At 38.8% G+C, this 16,949-nt stretch overlaps 2 protein-coding genes across 3 annotated transcripts in view; both read right to left on the reverse strand.

Annotated features, from left to right (window-relative positions):
- Nucleotides 1-16,949, reverse strand: part of cadpsa (Ca2+-dependent activator protein for secretion a) — a 202,536-nt gene that overhangs the window by 172,103 nt on the left and 13,484 nt on the right. The window lies entirely within an intron of this gene.
- On the reverse strand, nt 8,588-15,148 carry LOC121893981. Its single transcript, XM_042406223.1, has 6 exons — nt 14,513-15,148; nt 12,802-12,934; nt 11,359-11,576; nt 10,171-11,250; nt 9,899-10,067; nt 8,588-9,228 (listed from the first exon to the last, which is right to left on the reverse strand). Exons 3-6 carry the CDS (start codon nt 11,567-11,569, stop codon nt 9,102-9,104), a joined length of 1,587 nt encoding a protein of 528 aa, XP_042262157.1. The 5' UTR covers nt 11,570-11,576; nt 12,802-12,934; nt 14,513-15,148; the 3' UTR covers nt 8,588-9,101.

Raw genomic sequence — 16,949 nt, forward strand, 5'->3', positions numbered from 1 at the left:
ACCACGTTCCCACGAATGTGCAGAGGTGTCTGCCTTACACAGAACTACTCTCTGGAGGCTGAAAATGGGTTTTCTAAACAAACTAACCTGACCAAACTTTTCATTATGAAGGAACATGTTACCCAGAGCAGCGCTGTGACTCACTTACTTGTTTTCAATAGTTTTGGACAACAAGGTCTATGGCACAGAGGAATAAGATATATCAGGCTTTGGATACACACACAGTACTTGATGAGTTCATTGTTGGTTTGAGTCTAAACATGAGATTTGTTGACAATAAGAAAAACATTTTTAAAAAAGTCACCAGCCTTCTTCTTTAACACTATCTTCAAAAAAAGCATTTCACTGCCCTCTCTGACCACACTTTGCATCAGTGATGGGTGTAGTTGGGTCACAAGTGTGTTCTGTTGCACCACACCCAAAAGTGATGTCATAGTGTACTGACACATCCTGGAGTGTGCTTCACCTCACTGCAGTAAGGTGAGGGTTTAAACCATTGGAGGTAAACACAAACTAGATCTTCAATTGCTGTTAAGTGGCTCTTTCAGCTGAAGAAACAAAGTCAATTAGTCGACTGACAGAAAATTAAAGGTAGAGTCAGTCATTCTGGAGAAAGATTGTTGATATTCGAAGTAAAGCCTGGATTTGCAGACTGTGCAGGGGATGTTTTTCTCCTTGAGGGCACATTGGAGGCAGGCAACTGTCCAATCGGAGATTCCCTTAGAGAGTCAGTCATTTTGGAGAAAGGTTGTTGATATTCGAAGTAAACACCCAAACAAATACACCCCTCCCTTCATGCTCCTTCAATAACTCTGCCCCCCAAACTCATGGATGCATATTACCAAGGCAACGACCAAAAGAGAAATATGGTGGAATCCAGAGTGATGCGTCAGCTGTAGAGTCAACTCTGTTCCTCTCAAACATCATCACAAGCAGAAAAAAGATTTTGTCTCATGTGAGCACAACAGTCCATCCGCACTCTCCGCCTCTCTGCAGCCTCCTCACTTCTCACTGGACCTGTGTTCAGCGTCTCTGTCCACAGAAGCAGCCGTCTGTCAGCTGCAGCTCCTGTAGAGCTGAGAGGACAGCGGCCAGACAAACTGCCTTCACCAGGCTGACTGACAGCAGAAATTTACTACATGTTGGCTTCACGGGAAGAAATCAACAGTGTTTGTATTTATTGATTCATTGATACAGTTAATTAGTTCAAAACATGCATACAGCGGGATATTTGTGTGATTTAAACAGCTGCCTGCTCAGATTACACTTCATTAAACATGACAGAAACAGACTTGGAATGTAAAGAAATGTGGGGGGTCTCTGTGTGACTGTCTCTGATTCAGTGTGGATTGATACATTTAATAACATCAAAGCATATCTGTTCTGTGAGAAAACACTTTCTGTGAGAATTGGCCACAGCCTCTCACTATCCAGTTCGTCAGCCCTCCCACCAGTCAATGGGTGCTGGAGATGGGAGACTGTCATGTCCTCACACAGACAGCTGCTCTGATGACTTTGCCCTGTCCTGTACACGAGCATCAACGTCCCCTGCTGCTGATTGGCAGAAGGGACAGCTAGAGGACCATGAAGAGATATTCGCGGAATTTGACAAAAAGTGTATTGGTTTAGAGTAGCTGACTCTACCTTTAATCGGCAATTATTATGATCCCAGTTTCAAATTTTCAACTGCAGGCACAACACTAGTCCAGTTTTGTTTTTAATTTGAGAGCATTACAAAGATATGACCTGCAGATTTACAGTCACTGAATCTGTCTTACAAGCCTTTGTTTCATCATGTCTGGATCACTGCAAATTCCTGTCTAAATCACAAAGCTTTAGAAAGGCTTTAGACTGTCTGAGAAGAACCCTTTTGTCAAAACTTAAAGGCACATAACACAACCAAAAGGTGTTTAAAAGAAGTGGGAGGTGTCAATGTACTGTACAAAAGTGGACACCAGGAAATTATTTTTGATACTTTTTTTTTTATTCCAATATTAGTCATTTTATGTTGATATTGGATATAAATTACATCCTACCAAAGATCAGATCAGTCATCCAGAAAAATCTGACATAAGCAGCACTTCAGAAAGCAACATGAATGCTTTTGAATGAAATGTCTCTCCACCAATGTCACCTATAGGCAGAAGCAGCTGGCTAATCTTTCAGAGGGGCCAGTTAATTTACTCTGAAATTAAACTAAACTGCTCAGTTTAGCAGTGGAGAGGTTCAGAAGCCAAATCAGACACATCATCTAAAGAAATTTATCTTAAAAAAACATCTCCAGTGTCCAGACTAATTACCATATGCAGTACATAATATGATCCCTTTGCTAATTTATTGTCAAAGACATAAATAATAACAGACTACCACAGAGAAACATTTACCCACCAGGAAAGAAACCAGCATGAAAAGCCAGACACACACAGAGAGAGAGAGAGAGAGAGAGAGAGAGAGAGAGAGAGAGAGAGAGAGAGAGAGAGAGAGAGAGAGAGAGAGAGAGAGAGAGAGAGAGAGAGAGTTGAGTGTGTGTGTGTGTGTGTGTGTGTGTGTGTGTGTGTGTGAGACGTCGAAGTTGACCCTTTCTTTCATGGAAATACATTATTTATGTTATATTTATGTTTCACTACATGTGTTGCTGTGCTGGCTTTGTTGTTTGTTCATAGACAGAACACATCGCTGCTAGCTAACAAGTCTTACAAAACACTGGAGCTAATATATTGACCTAGCTACAGCCGAAAACTAGCTAACTCTCACAATTGCCCATTGAAATGAAACTTTTTATCTTGTTCTGAGTATGACTTCACAGTTCACCTCAGAGTTTCTTTTTAGTGACTTGTCCATTCACGGTGACATGACAATGACCATATGTGATTTGTCTGATACTTAGCTAACTGTTTTTTAATCAAAGGATGATAACCTCACCAGTCGTCCCCATAGACTGTATATAAATATAATATTAGATACTCTAGTCTATAGTCATCCCTCCCATAGACTCTGGTAAGGCTGTAACTCTGGGTTTGACCACACACGCTAGCTGATATGTACCAGCCATTACAACACAGAGGGGCGCTGTTGCACTCATTTGAAAAAACGCTATTAAGATGGAATAAACATGGGCAAAGTGCCTTTTGTTTGATAAGGAAAATGATCAACTCTTTTATTCCAAAGACAGTGATAGGTATTTTTATAGTGAGAGAGTCGTGGCTTTCCATGGTTCCTTAGAGAAAACTTTACTGCATTTTAGGGAGGTTACAGGGGGTCATTGCTACATGGGCACTGCCCTCGCCCAGAACCACCAGAGACAGCCTTTAAGCATCTCGCATGTTTGTTGTAGTTGGTGATTAAGGCAGCACTGATTTGGAAAAATGGCAAAAGCAGAACGAGAAGAGAAGGAAATAGAGCTGTTGAGCAGCAGAGCAGGAGAGGAAAGAGGAGTGGATTCATCAGAGCCCCTATTGTGGTGCAGAAAACAAGCAGACAGATGGCCTGATTGTGTTACTGCTTCGAGTATCTCACCTGGGCATACTAATCTAATCCCCCCAGGCCTGATTAGAAGAGAAAAGCAATGTAAATAAAAAACAAAAGAGAACAAGAAAGCATTTCACTACAGATCTTTAGGTGTCCAATTAAGAACTGGTATTCTTCCTCTGGCTAATGAGGGTGGCAGATTTAAAAAAAACCAAGAAATTAGATGTGAAAATAGTGTGAGATGTGTGATTGATGTGATTTGGGAAGAGTTCCATTTTATTCAGTATTGTGCTAAACCCCGAATAATTCTGGAGATAATTAAAAATGAGAACTTTTGTTTGTCTTGATTTTCAGCTACCTCCATGTTATAATTGTCTAGCCTAAATGCAAGACTGTATTTATAGGCAGGAAAGTCTGAATATAACTTATTGAAAATTAATTTTCTTTGCTAATTCTTGGTCTTTTTAAAACTCATTTGGAAATGTCTGTTTTGCACTTGCATTATTCATTTGTAATGTGTTGTCAGCTCATGTGGGCTGCACATACTGTATGTATATTCATGACTTTGTAATATGAAGTTCATCTTCAGCACCATCACCAGGTCTTACATAATTGGTGTTGTAAAGACAATCAGTGGTGCTGGAAGTAGTTTACATATTACACAGTGAACTAGAGGCCTCATGGGGCCCATGTTTAATTAAAGGAGATGTTTTCTTCAGACAGAATGGCAAGTAGGAGTATCAACACAGCTTCACTGGAGCCAAATGGGCAACTCTGCAAGGTATACTATTGTTCCTTTTTGACACTGCACTTGAAAACTTTTGATCCTTTATCAGGGAGGTACCATGTAGGTACCATGTAGGGCCCAGTCACATCAGCATTTATAACAGTGACATTTTAGACCAAGATCAGTTGATCTCAATGGAATAGGCATAATTAGTGGATTGGCATAAAAACAAGTAAATCTGCCTCCGAGCAGAGTTCAACTGGTGAACTAGTGAACAGTTAGCAACTAGCTGGTGAACACAGTGGAGCATTTAGCAGCTAAAGAGACAGATATTTCCCCCAGGAGTTGGTAGAGAGCAAAAACAGACCTAAAAGAGAGTGAATATCAGATTTATATTCACTGGGTGGACAGAAACACAACTCCAAATGAATGATAATGTTGCTCCGTAACTGCTGGATGTTTATTGCAGGTTTAAATGAACTGTGTTGACTTATTGCTCAATTAGTGATTGAGAGCACAAGTAATCACAACATCAAACAACTTGTAAATCACCTATTTCATGAAGCACAAAATTATTTTGCGTTCATTGTGATCTACCCTGCTTTAAAGTCAGACAGTTTTTTCAAATAAAGAAATGTGGGTTGAACTCAAACTTGTACCCTATTTTTATGGACTAGTACTAGCTGGGGACCTCAAATGATTTAGGCTGTAATCATTGTAATTTACCCGTCACATCTGTGTTTTATGCAGCAGGATAAACAAAGTCTGGGCTTCACTCAAATTTAGTGACCAAATCCAAAGGATTATATCTGGGTATGATTGAAACAAGGAGGCCTTGTCGGAAAAAAGTAACAGTGAGATGCAAATTCACACAGAGATGACCTCTGTGTTCAATAAAAAACTGTAATAAAACTGAATAATTTGCTGTGGGATTTTTTTACCTCACAGATTGGAAAGTGGCAGATTTGCACAGGATCAAGAGCACAGATGATCTCTGTAATTATGACAAATCACATGAGGGTCACAGGTAAAGCCAGCCCTGTGCAGATAGGGCTTTAGCAGGTTAACCCACAGCTTCATGAGACAGATTTGTTTAGTTGCTCAAGTCTCAGCTGAACCGCTGACAGCCACACTGAATTCTGTTTCCAGATGGAGCGAACACAATTAAGAGAGCTTTATTGGTTCTTCAATCTCCACCTCTGGACTATTGTTATTTAAGTGATTTCTAAGTTTTCATGTGTAGTGACTGGTTTTAGTTCTTTAGTTAAGTTAAATCTCCCACGCAGCCGATGCATTTTCCCTGATTTTAAGACAGCACAGAAAATATCATAGTGTACATTAGGGGTGAATAGAAATACGTTTTTCGGCAAAGCACATATAGTGTTTTGTTTTTAACGAATATTTGTTTCACACAGAAATTTCAGAAATTATTTGTTTTCAAGAAGAAAAAAAACTCATGTCAAACACCAGCCCGCAGGTCGGTTACATCGCTATCTCAGTCTCTCTCCTCTTCTCCGCTGTTATGTCTACCAGCAGGTCTCAACTAGGGGAGTCACATCAACCTGCTACATGATGCACATTTCCTAATTTGGACATCACTCCCAGAGTTGGGGGTGTTCCCCAGAGATAAAGCTGAGCTACTGACACGCAAAGTGCTCCCGAGGGACTCTCCATAACCTGTTGTTCCCCTTCTCCTATCCACAAAGTTAGGTTGTAAAAAATAAGCAATAAGTGAAAAGTGCAAAGCAATAATCTCCTTTTAAGTTCTTCCTGACACGTTACACGCTGTGCTGTCTCTGTGTTATGGGTGTATAAATAGGTAGTCTGTGATCTGGGAGATTCCAGTTCGAGACCCAGTGTGGGGACCTCCTTCGTAAGGTAGTTTATTCATAAGCACTTATTGTAACACTAAAATTAAAAGCGTAATAAAAACAAAAACAGGATTTTTAAGCCTCTTTCCACTTTTATTCAAATACAAATACAAATACAAATAATTTTTCTGCCTCAACAAATAGAGATACAAATACAACTCTGCACATCCCTGTGTACATACTGTAGCATCTCTCTTCCCCATCCTCCATCCATATCCTCAAGTTTAGTTCTGCTTCAGTCTATGACTATCAATGTTAATGTATAGCATAAATTCAGTAAATGAAAGATGTATGATGTGAACAAGAGGAACCCATCAAGTATAAATCTGTGCTGTAGATATTAATCACAATCGGATAACCTGATTTGCTTCTGACAGGGATGTTGGCTCTGTGATCAGTTCACTTTGGATCATAAAACAGAAGAATGAATGCTGAATATCAGTATTGACCATTTCATGAAACTTGTCTTATATCAGCACGGCTATCCATCCTTCAGACAGCAATTTAAAGTTGTTTAGCTCTCTGCAGATACAGATATAGATACAGAGATTTTGGCAAAGCTCTCACAACTGTTGAAAATGGATCTTGATAAGAAACAGGATTAGAAATGATTGATCGGTAGCCGGTGCAGATAGCAGACATGATTGACAGGGATGATATGTCTCTGTCAGAATGGCAGATATAAGCAAGTAGCCTGCTGCAAGATAATCAGTAACATCAATTGCAGAGATGTTATACATTTAAAATAATAATCATTTACTTTCATGACATCTGAGTATTTACATGTCAACTCTTATTATCTGTTAGGTGCCAAACTAACAGTTTTGTTGCAAACTAACTGATGTCTGTCAATTTTTATGAGATTCCAGATATTCAAATTTTTGGGAATGGCTGCCCATAGAGATGCAACATATATTCTATGGAGAATATGGGGTACCATTTATACTGCAAATAATGTCTTTTTTCTTGCTCAGTCAAATAATTGATTGAAAACAATGTAACAGCGTTAAAGTTTCACAATTTTTCAAGTCTGTTTTAAAACAATAGTCAGTAGGATGTGCAGAGAGCCCAGTATTTGTATTTGTATTTGTATCTGTATTTGTTGAGCCGGCAAAATTATTTGTATTTGTATTTGAATAAAAGTGGAAATAGGGGTAAAAATCCTGCTCTGTTTTTATAACACTTAGGATAGGATATTAAGGTGTTAAAAAAAAAAGTGTTCATCGATAAATTATCTTGCAAAGGATGTCCCCAGAGACAGCAGTAAGGTGTAGGCCTTATTGCCTTTTTTTTAACCTACCTTTGTGTAAGGTTATGGAGAGTCCCTTGGGAGCACTTCGCATGTGTCAGTAGCTCAGCTTTATCTCTGGGAAACACCCCCAACTCCTGGAGTGATGTCCAAATAAGGAAATGTGCGTCATGCAGCAGGTGGATGTGACTCCCCCTTTTGAGAGCTGCTAACAGACATAACACGGCGTAAAAGAGGAGAGCGACTGAGATAGCAATGTAACCGACCTGTGTGCTGTTATTTGACTCTTTTTTTCTTCCTGGAAACAAATAATTTTTTAAAATATTTGTACGAAAAAACATTCGTAAAAATCCACTATTTGTGCTTTTCCAAATACCATGTGTGAATTTGGTTCCACCCCTAATACTCAGGTGCCCAAATGAACACTGGATTTTACTTGCTTTAATTGTGTCTCCTGTTCTTACTGGCCATTAGAAGAACCCTTAATAATAAACTTACAATGTAAGTGATGGGGGCCAAATCCACAGTCTTCCTTCTGTGCAAAAAGGCATTTAAAAGTTTATTTGAAGCTAATATGAAGCTTGGATTTTATGTGTTTTCCTTTTTTATTTTTTAGTATTTTGTTAGGGCTGCCAGCTAGGTCTCTCTCCTGGCATTTAAGATGCTTAGTCAGGTTTTCTCCAGTCAGTCTGAGAGTCCAGTCTGGGTTTGCTGCTGGGTTGTGGGTGAATGATCAGCTTCAAATCGATCAGTAGATTGTGAAAATGGGTGTTTCCGGGGCATACACACACTGTAAAAAAAAAACTGTTGTTTTTACAGGAAAACGCTGGCAGCTGTGGTTACCAGAGAATTCCTGTAAAAAATACAGCAGCACAGTAGACAACTTTACAGACGAAATATGTAAATTGATTTACAGTGAATGAAATCACGGCTGAATCACATTAAAAAACTGTTAAGTCTACAATTTTTTTTTGTTAATTTCACATAACGGTGTTGTATATAAATAGACCATTTCCTGTATTTTTTACATGTAATAACTGCTAATTGTGCATCAATAAATGATAAAATTAACAGGGAAATATCAAACAAAAACTAATTTAAACCGGTAGAACAACAGTAAAACTCTGCATTTTAAATGGAATGGTTCTGTATATTATATATAAAATCTCTTCAAAATATGCTGTGTTTTTATGTTTTAATAATCAAGTTATAATGTAAAATTTACGTATAAACCTGCAAAAATACATCTTGAGAAAAGACGAGAGAAAAATATCACTTTTGGGAAATTTATTTAACAGCAATAATAGTTGTAAACAACTGGATGCATTTTTTTCAACAGATACAACATGCAAAGAAGCTACATATAATGGTTCTTGAACTATGACTGAATCCAAGTTGAGATACTCCAGAAGATTAGCCTCTTTAAATCTGGACATTTTTAACAAACTTTAACAAACAAAGTTTAAGTGTCAGGCACACAACAACAACCCAATTCAATCAAAATTTTGTTTACATTCTGAATGTTCCACAGTATGGCATAAAACTTATCTATCTCCATGGAGACAATCACGTGATGCCAACAGGCCAAGTTACAGGTCAGATCTGTGGAGAGGCGTACCCCCTCAAAATAAGAATGCACGTTTGTTAAGGTATTTTTGCAAAATAACAAAAATTACGTTGTGCCTTAATTACCATAATACACATTGTGGATTGAACAAAGCGAAAAGTAACAGTACCTCTTCTCAAACAAACAGTCAGAGTGCACAGAAGGAGTCCATATTTAGGCTTAACGCCACTCGTGATCGGAGAGGTCCTGGATCAGGGTGAGGACTCGAGGGTTCAGATTGAGACGACGCTTCGAGTTTTTATTCTCCACCTTAGTTCCTTTTTCTGGGTTTATCGAGAAAAAACACCTGTAGAATAAAAGCATATTAAGCATTTTAATTGATCAGTTAAAAAAAAAAACTTCATGTGTTCTTAACTTATTTACTTCGTGGATGTTTTTAAAGCCAAAACGTGGCTTGTTCCCATGAACTGCTATAAAAATAGTATATTTTGATATTTTTTTCTACTTTAAACATGTCACTCTTTTAGAGTCTGAAATATACATATCAAATATTAATTATATTTTTAGCTTTTTAACCCTTTCAATGCCAGTATGTTTACATAACTCTACATAATGCTGTTTTTATACAAAAAAAACTAAATAATTTCCATTAAATGCATTTAGTGAGTACACATACACAACATTATCCGACATCAATAGCACACACACTTTTCTTCCAGAAAACAATAAAAAGTGTGAAACTTTGCGGCATGCTTTGAATGGGTAAAAGTGGTGCCACCTGATGGACAAATATAAAAACTACAAATTGAAAGCCTGTGGTCCAAACCGAAATCTTAACATAAAGGAATGCATTAGTTTTTGTCAAGATAAACGTGGGATCAAAAATAGTGGTTTTAATGGGTTTCAATGGGGCAGTTTTTGGCCCTAGGAACTATTAAGGCAGTTTTTGTGTAGCTTAGCCATTTTAGGCTTAATTAAAGTACAGGTCTGAGAAATGCCATGCCATGTTTACTCACCTTTGAAGAAACTCCAGAGTTGAAGCCAGCTCAGATGGATAATGGATGTTGAAACAGAAGTAGCTCCCGAACATGAGGCACAATGCAGAAATGAAGGAGGAGATGTTTGTGTTGATGAGGTTCCGATCCAGACTCAGCATGTACCTTGTTGAGGAATAGCAGGACTGTCCTATGAACAAATTATTTAACAGGTTATATTAATAAGCGCTGCACTCACATGACAGATTCTATAAACAGTGCAATTAAAAAAAAGAGATATGAAACAGACTTACCACAGACAATAACAGCAGGTGTCAGAGGCACTTGCTCCAGTTGGACCTCTTCTGCCAGACAGGTATCTTCTACATGGAAGAACATGGACTCCTCCTTCTCATCAAAGTAGCTGAGCAGAAGCAGGACCATCTCTTTCACATCATCTGAGCAGCCACTCTGCTGTCCCCGCATCCTCTGAAGCCTTGCATAAGTCTGAAGGAACTTATTACTCTTGGTGACATAAACTGTGGTCATGTAGTTGAGAAGCCTTTTTCCCTTCAAATCCAAATTTCGCGTGAATGTCTCTTTGAGGTCAATCCCAGTGAGTTCCTTGAAGTGGACCGACATGCCAAGTTCGTCAAACCAAAATGGCCACTCCTCTCGAAGGCTTTTGATACTTTTTCCCTGGTTGACATGTTGACGCTGTGTGTAAAAAGTGGACTTCATTAGACATTTTACCTCCTCTGGATTGGCATCAGATTGTTGGAACATCTCCTTGAGTTTTTCCTTCTTTTGGTGCTGGCTCTCTTGAGTTTCTTCACGGGGCAGAAATTTCACATTCCATTTAATGCATCCGTAAGTGTCCTGCATTGCTGCTCTCTCTTCTAATGGGATCTCATCTGTGTGGTCTGAGTCATCAGCCTGATGTTTTCTTTTTCTTATTTTGGGTGTTGAAGTGCGCCTCACATTTTCGATTCTGTTTTGCAGCTGTTTTACAAGGGAATGGTAGCCTGTTCCAACAATATCGCCCTCTATTACATCTTGCAGAGAATTGGGATATTTTGCCACCATTTGCTTTGCAACATCAGTTGAATGCTTTTTACCTACATGGGGGCATTTTTCCATCATCTCAGTCACAACAATCCGGACCATTTGCCTCCTCAGTTTTGGGCCTGGCCTTTTTCCCCTCTCCAAAGAATCCATCACTTCCTCAGGAAATTTACTCCATGGAATTTCAAAGTTGTCTTCCCACTGTGTGTCAAGTCCTAGGCTGCTGGAGGAGGTTGACGATGAACTTTGGGGTGAAACAGAGAGCGATGACAGCAGTTGGGTAGGTGAGGCTTCCACAGATGATAGTGAGCTGTTCTCGGGAGTTTGGTCTTTAAATGACAAAAAAATAAGATTATGATTCACATTGTACAATATTACACAATGTCCATGTCTGCTTTTGCTGTTGAATAGCTGTGTGTTGTGGTGTTTTTACTTACATTTCTGTTTCCAAACAGAAAGAAGCTTTCTGGCTTGTACAGGTCTTAATACTGTCATCAAATCAGCCTCCGTTACGAAGCGTAGATCATCATACGTCTCGACTCCAATGGACTGCAAGTGCTCTTCCAGGATGTTTTTGTTTACTACTTGAAGTTCTGGTAGGGCTTCCATGATGGCGACATCTAGGAAGGTTCGCCCTGAGTCACTCATATTTACACTGAAGAAGAAATGCAGAACAGAAAAAATATACAGTACATACACTTAACAGAACAGGGACATGCATCAGGTAACACTTATATTAATGTCAAACTAACAGTCCAATTAACAGCTTTAATTGGACTTTATTTTGCCACAATACTGTGTTTTAGTGGAATGACTTGGAATCCATTAAGAATATATGATACCAAAGGATAGAAATCAGGCAGGTCATTAATGTTGATACATTGTAACCCAAGACTGTCCTTTGTCACAGAATACAGATGGTATTCTGAGAGGAAGATGCCTTTGTGGATATCCATCAAAACATACACAGATGTGTCATTTTGAATCAAGATGAGTAGAAGTTCACCAAACTCCATATACTCATCATTTCTGTACACAAGAAACTGTCCTTTTTTATATGCAGTGCCCTTGTACTGAATATCTGTGGCAACTGTGGTATTGCTTTCTGAAAAGGCTAACTCCCTGACTGCATGTTTAATAGCGTCACTGTAGAGGTTGGGATAAAACGCACAGCTGTCCTTCACTTGCAGTAGTTTACTGCATTCTTGCCCAGCTAAAAGATATGCCTGATACATCTGATGACGCTCTGACAATGTTTGACAAATATTTTTGAAGTTTTTCAAGTGTCTGGCACATCTTTTAAAATAACTGTGTTTACTTTCAAACCTAAGCGTCCATAATCTCCTCAATGGACCAAATTTCAACGACAGTGCTGAATAATGGCGCAAATAGTGGTGCTTGGGTTTGAGTTGAATTTCAGGAAACATCATCTTTCTCAACTCCAAATATTCTTGGATCAAAATGTCAAGATATGCTATCTGGGACAAGGAAATGTTCTGAGCACAAATAAGATCCACAATGTCTTTTAGCTGGAGAGCTAACTGCCATACTTCATCCTCATGATTTTGCACTTTGTCACCAATCAAAACTGGTAGCAATCTCAGAAGGTTCCAGTTTTGAATGGCTTGCCCTGATAACTTGGCTCCGTCAGGTTTGACAGCACATGGCTTTGTGAGTGCTTCAGATCCTTTGTACTTAAACTGTTTGATGCGCCTGTTTAAGAGTGAGTATGTGAACCATTTTTTCATTTTTATAATGTTCTTCAAGTACAGTGCTAGATCATATGACAAGACTCCTTCAAAGAGGTCATGACCTAAACAAGGCGGGAGACCAGGTTGGGATACGTGAAAAGACTCAAGGGTATTAAAGATAGAGTTTACCTTTATTCCTCTGACGTCTTGGATGTTTTCAGCCTGGAGATCAGCAACAGCTGTGTCATACGTCTCTGGGGTGCGTGGAGGACCACAGGCATTTGGATCAGCCTCAAACTCACTTCTCGTGATGTCACAGTACCTGCAAAAATATTGAGAGCGGCTGAAGTTCTCTGTAAACCCACCTATGCAATGAGAACCAAGGTTATCCCCAGCAATGCAGTAGAGACCCCCTTTTACTGTTTTTCCATCTACATTTATTCCATCTGTCTCCAAGGATTTCAGATCTGCCAACAACTCTGAGAAAACTTTGGCTATTCCAAAACGCTTTAAGTCATTCTCAACACACAACAAGACTAAAAACATATTATCAGTATTTGAACGCAAATGAATGGGTAAATTTGCTAATGAAAGATAAACTGCAAGAACTTTGTGTGTCTTTTTAGCAGAACCCAGGGGATTCACAATTTCAAATGAATCTTGATACAAAATCAGTTTGAGGCTTTCAGGGTTTTCATTAAAGAACTGGTGACATTTGAAAATTTTTCCATCATATAAATCCGTAAAAACCTCTACATCAGGATCTCCAAACTGTTGTGGCTGTGCATTCCTCCATAACTGGGAGTGCAAAAAGCTCTTCAGAGTTTCTGCCACTGGTATGTAGTACGCAAATTTTTGTGTCATGTTTTCATCCATTCCCAATAGCACTTTTTGGGGTTCCGTGTACTTAAACATTTTTGTGAATGTCTGATTTCTGGTGTATGTTGTTCTTAATTGTCCCTGATGACAGGCAGAGAACAAATCTGACTCTTTAATGCAGTCACATATTTTAGTGACTGCTTCATCTGATAGGCTCATATCATTTTTTAATAAAGAACTTACTTTAGTTATTGTGTAGGCTTGACCTAACTCGTGCACATTTTGCATCTCCTCAACAATAGTCTGTATAGTAGAGGCAGGAATAAGCAGCTGTCCTTGCAGTTTAAGGTAAAAGAGACACATGTTTCTGAGATAAGACTGACTATCATTCTCTGGCATATCACTGGCTGCACTAGCTGTTGGCATGGCTTCATGTGTGCTTTCTGAATCATCTGTACTGGCAATGACATTTGGGGGCTGAAGGCGAGTTTCCTTGTACATGTCATCAATACCATCAGGGGAGCATGCTTTATGCTTCCTACACATGTGAGAAGTAAATGATGACTTTTTTGTAAACACATGCTTACAACCACTTACTGGACATGACACAGACCTGCCCTCTCCAAAATGATCATTTAAGTGAGACACTAGCTCTTTCACCGTGTGTAAATTGCGGGCACATAATGAAACTGCGCATTTTAAATCCGCAACAACAGCTTTAGGAGCAGCTTGCGGTGCAGGTGCATTGTGCACACGATAAAAATGGCCCTTGAAAGCTGAGTAAGTGGTAAATGTTTGACTACAGTTGGCGCCAGCACATTTGAAAAGACAATGAGGCTCATTCCTATGTACTCTGCAATGCAGTACATAGCCTCTTAATGTAACAAATTTGCTTTTACAAAAGACGCAGGTGATCATTTTTAGGATTTCAAATGTTTGCCTGTGCTTTTCAGCTGAATTAAGTTATCACACATTGAGCTAACGTTACTGGTCTTAAATATGGACTGGTGCTAGCTAGCTAGCTTTCAGCACACATTTTCGTCTGGTCTCGAAAAAAGAGTAGCCTAAATATGAAGCTTACCTTCCAATTGAACAGCCACAGACCCTCCAAAAAACTTGTAGATTTGTCCTAAAATCTTTTAAAATGAAGTGGTCCGAAGATTTCTGCTCCGTTCTCTGCTCTGCAGACTGCACACTGGCTCCTTAGTGACGCTAACGGCTAATGGTTCGCGCTTCTCCCGCCCTCACGTCATTATCCAATCAGAGACGAACTTCAGCTGCGCACTTTTAAATTTCAAAATTAGGAGGACTCAGTGCACAATGAGAGAGTAAAAGTACAAGTGGTTAGAGGTGGCACTGTTAGGTTGTTTAGCCTGTGAAAATGATAATGATAAAGACTAAAAGAAACATAAAGCATACAAGGATTAGGACTGAACAGTGTTACTTTGCATATATCAATAATTTGAATGTCTTATACACACACTCTACAATATGCTACAAATAGCCTAAATTATAAATGCAATGTTATTAAAATTGTATATTTTTTATATTTAAATAGATAGGTAACCTCTCAGGTTCACAATAAAACTTTTTTGTGAAAACATTTTAAATAGGCCTACGTCAATTTGCATCATTTTATCAATCATGTTAAAATTACAGCATAAACTTGTAAAGTGACTTACATATATTTGTATTTTTTAAAACAACTGACTAAAACTATAGTTTTTACAATATTTGCATGTGAAATTAACTAAATTGTTTTGTTATGAGTATTACAGTATTTCTCTGTTTTTGTTACCAATATTTGTAGTTTTAACAAATAAATTTGATTGTAATCACATATTGTTGTTGTAAATATAACAAAAACATTCTGTTTAATAGTTTCCAAAAATTCACTGTACTTTAAACAAAAAATATATGTTTTTGAGTTTACAATACTTTTCTGTAGGGATTTTACATAGTTTTTATGTAAATTTCACAGTCATTTTTTACAGTGCAGGTAGTGAAATCTAGTGATGAAATCCGGGTTATCAGAAACTTCAGCCATCCAAATTAGTCAAATCAAGTAGATATCTTTCAACATTACAGTCTTTTTAGTCCCAAAGTCCCTCTTTTTGTTACTATACTTCCACCAAAGCTCAACAGGGAAACACTGTCTGAGGAAACACAAAGAGGGAATTTGATGCTAAAAAGACTGTCAGTGTGGCAGATATCCACATGATATGACTAACTCAGACTGCTGAAGTCTCATATAAGCTTCAGATCAACTTTTCAATGCATTACAGTATGCAAATGAATAACAGGATCTGGTCTATAATAGACCATGGACATTTGAGAAAGTCAAAAGGGAGTTGAATGTGAGGCAAAGACATTGCGTGAGGTGAAGAAGCGTAAAAAATCGTCCTCCTTCTCTGAATCATAACTCAGTCAAATCTGAACACACAGACATGAAACACATATTGATATAATTCAGTGTAACTAACACCTCCTAAGGATATCATTATCTCCGATGTCCATCGCCAATAAACCTCCATAAATCCACTTAGAAATCAGAGACAAAAGAACCTTCAGAACTTGCTTGAGAATCATCACATTTTTTCAGTACCACAGTAATCCATTGATAGTTATCTGTACATCCATGGCTACACTGCAAACAGGAACTGCTAATAGCTCATTCAGCAGACTTATAATGGAAAAAGAGCAGTACCCACCTGTAGCTGACATTACAACAGCCCATTTGATGAGCTTTTATGGAATCTTGCTTTCCTGATGGGTTTTTCTGTCATCATGTTGGTTTACATAGCCCTCTTATATATTAGTTTTAATGATTCCATCCATCAGATTAGTAAAAACATTTTCAACTTATGAAGTTTTATAAATAAGTTAGGGAACAAAGACCATGCCTTGTACTCATCCTATTTCCACACAAAGGCACACTTTATCTGTTCCTTTCCCTTTCATCTCAGCTTTTACATGACCCATGACAGACTTGCATCGCAAACGCTTACCTCTCGCCTGTGCTCCGTGATTCACATTCCTCAGTGAAATACTGTCCATCACTCTCGATCCAGCAGCACCAACGACATTCCTCCTTCACCACCACATCCCCACAGAGGCCATTTTTATCGCTGCTGCTCAGAGGAGAGCTACTCCTCCAAACGCCAGACTTCTGATCAGCTGGGATCGAGATACTTCACACGCCTCCACGCAATAGCCAAATCAGAGGCGGCTCTACCTCCCGCAATTAACATCTTCAACCAGACGTTTGCTCACCTCCAGCATTCTCAGGGAGACGGACATCCCGTTCCTCTGAAATGATAATAAAGCCAAAGTTTTCCAACTCTACAAAGACTCAACTTTCATCACTCTGGCCAGTCGCTCAAATCCTCCTGCTCTTCCAGGTTCACTGCCCTACGCCACCTCAATGCAGCACACCAATGACCACACCGCCTACTACAACAGAGCCCATTATTATTGCTCATACTGATTCCGCTTTCTGTCATTATGTTTCCACGTTA

This window comes from Thunnus maccoyii, chromosome 3 (assembly GCF_910596095.1).
Source record: "Thunnus maccoyii chromosome 3, fThuMac1.1, whole genome shotgun sequence".
Taxonomy (NCBI): Eukaryota; Metazoa; Chordata; class Actinopteri; order Scombriformes; family Scombridae; genus Thunnus; species Thunnus maccoyii.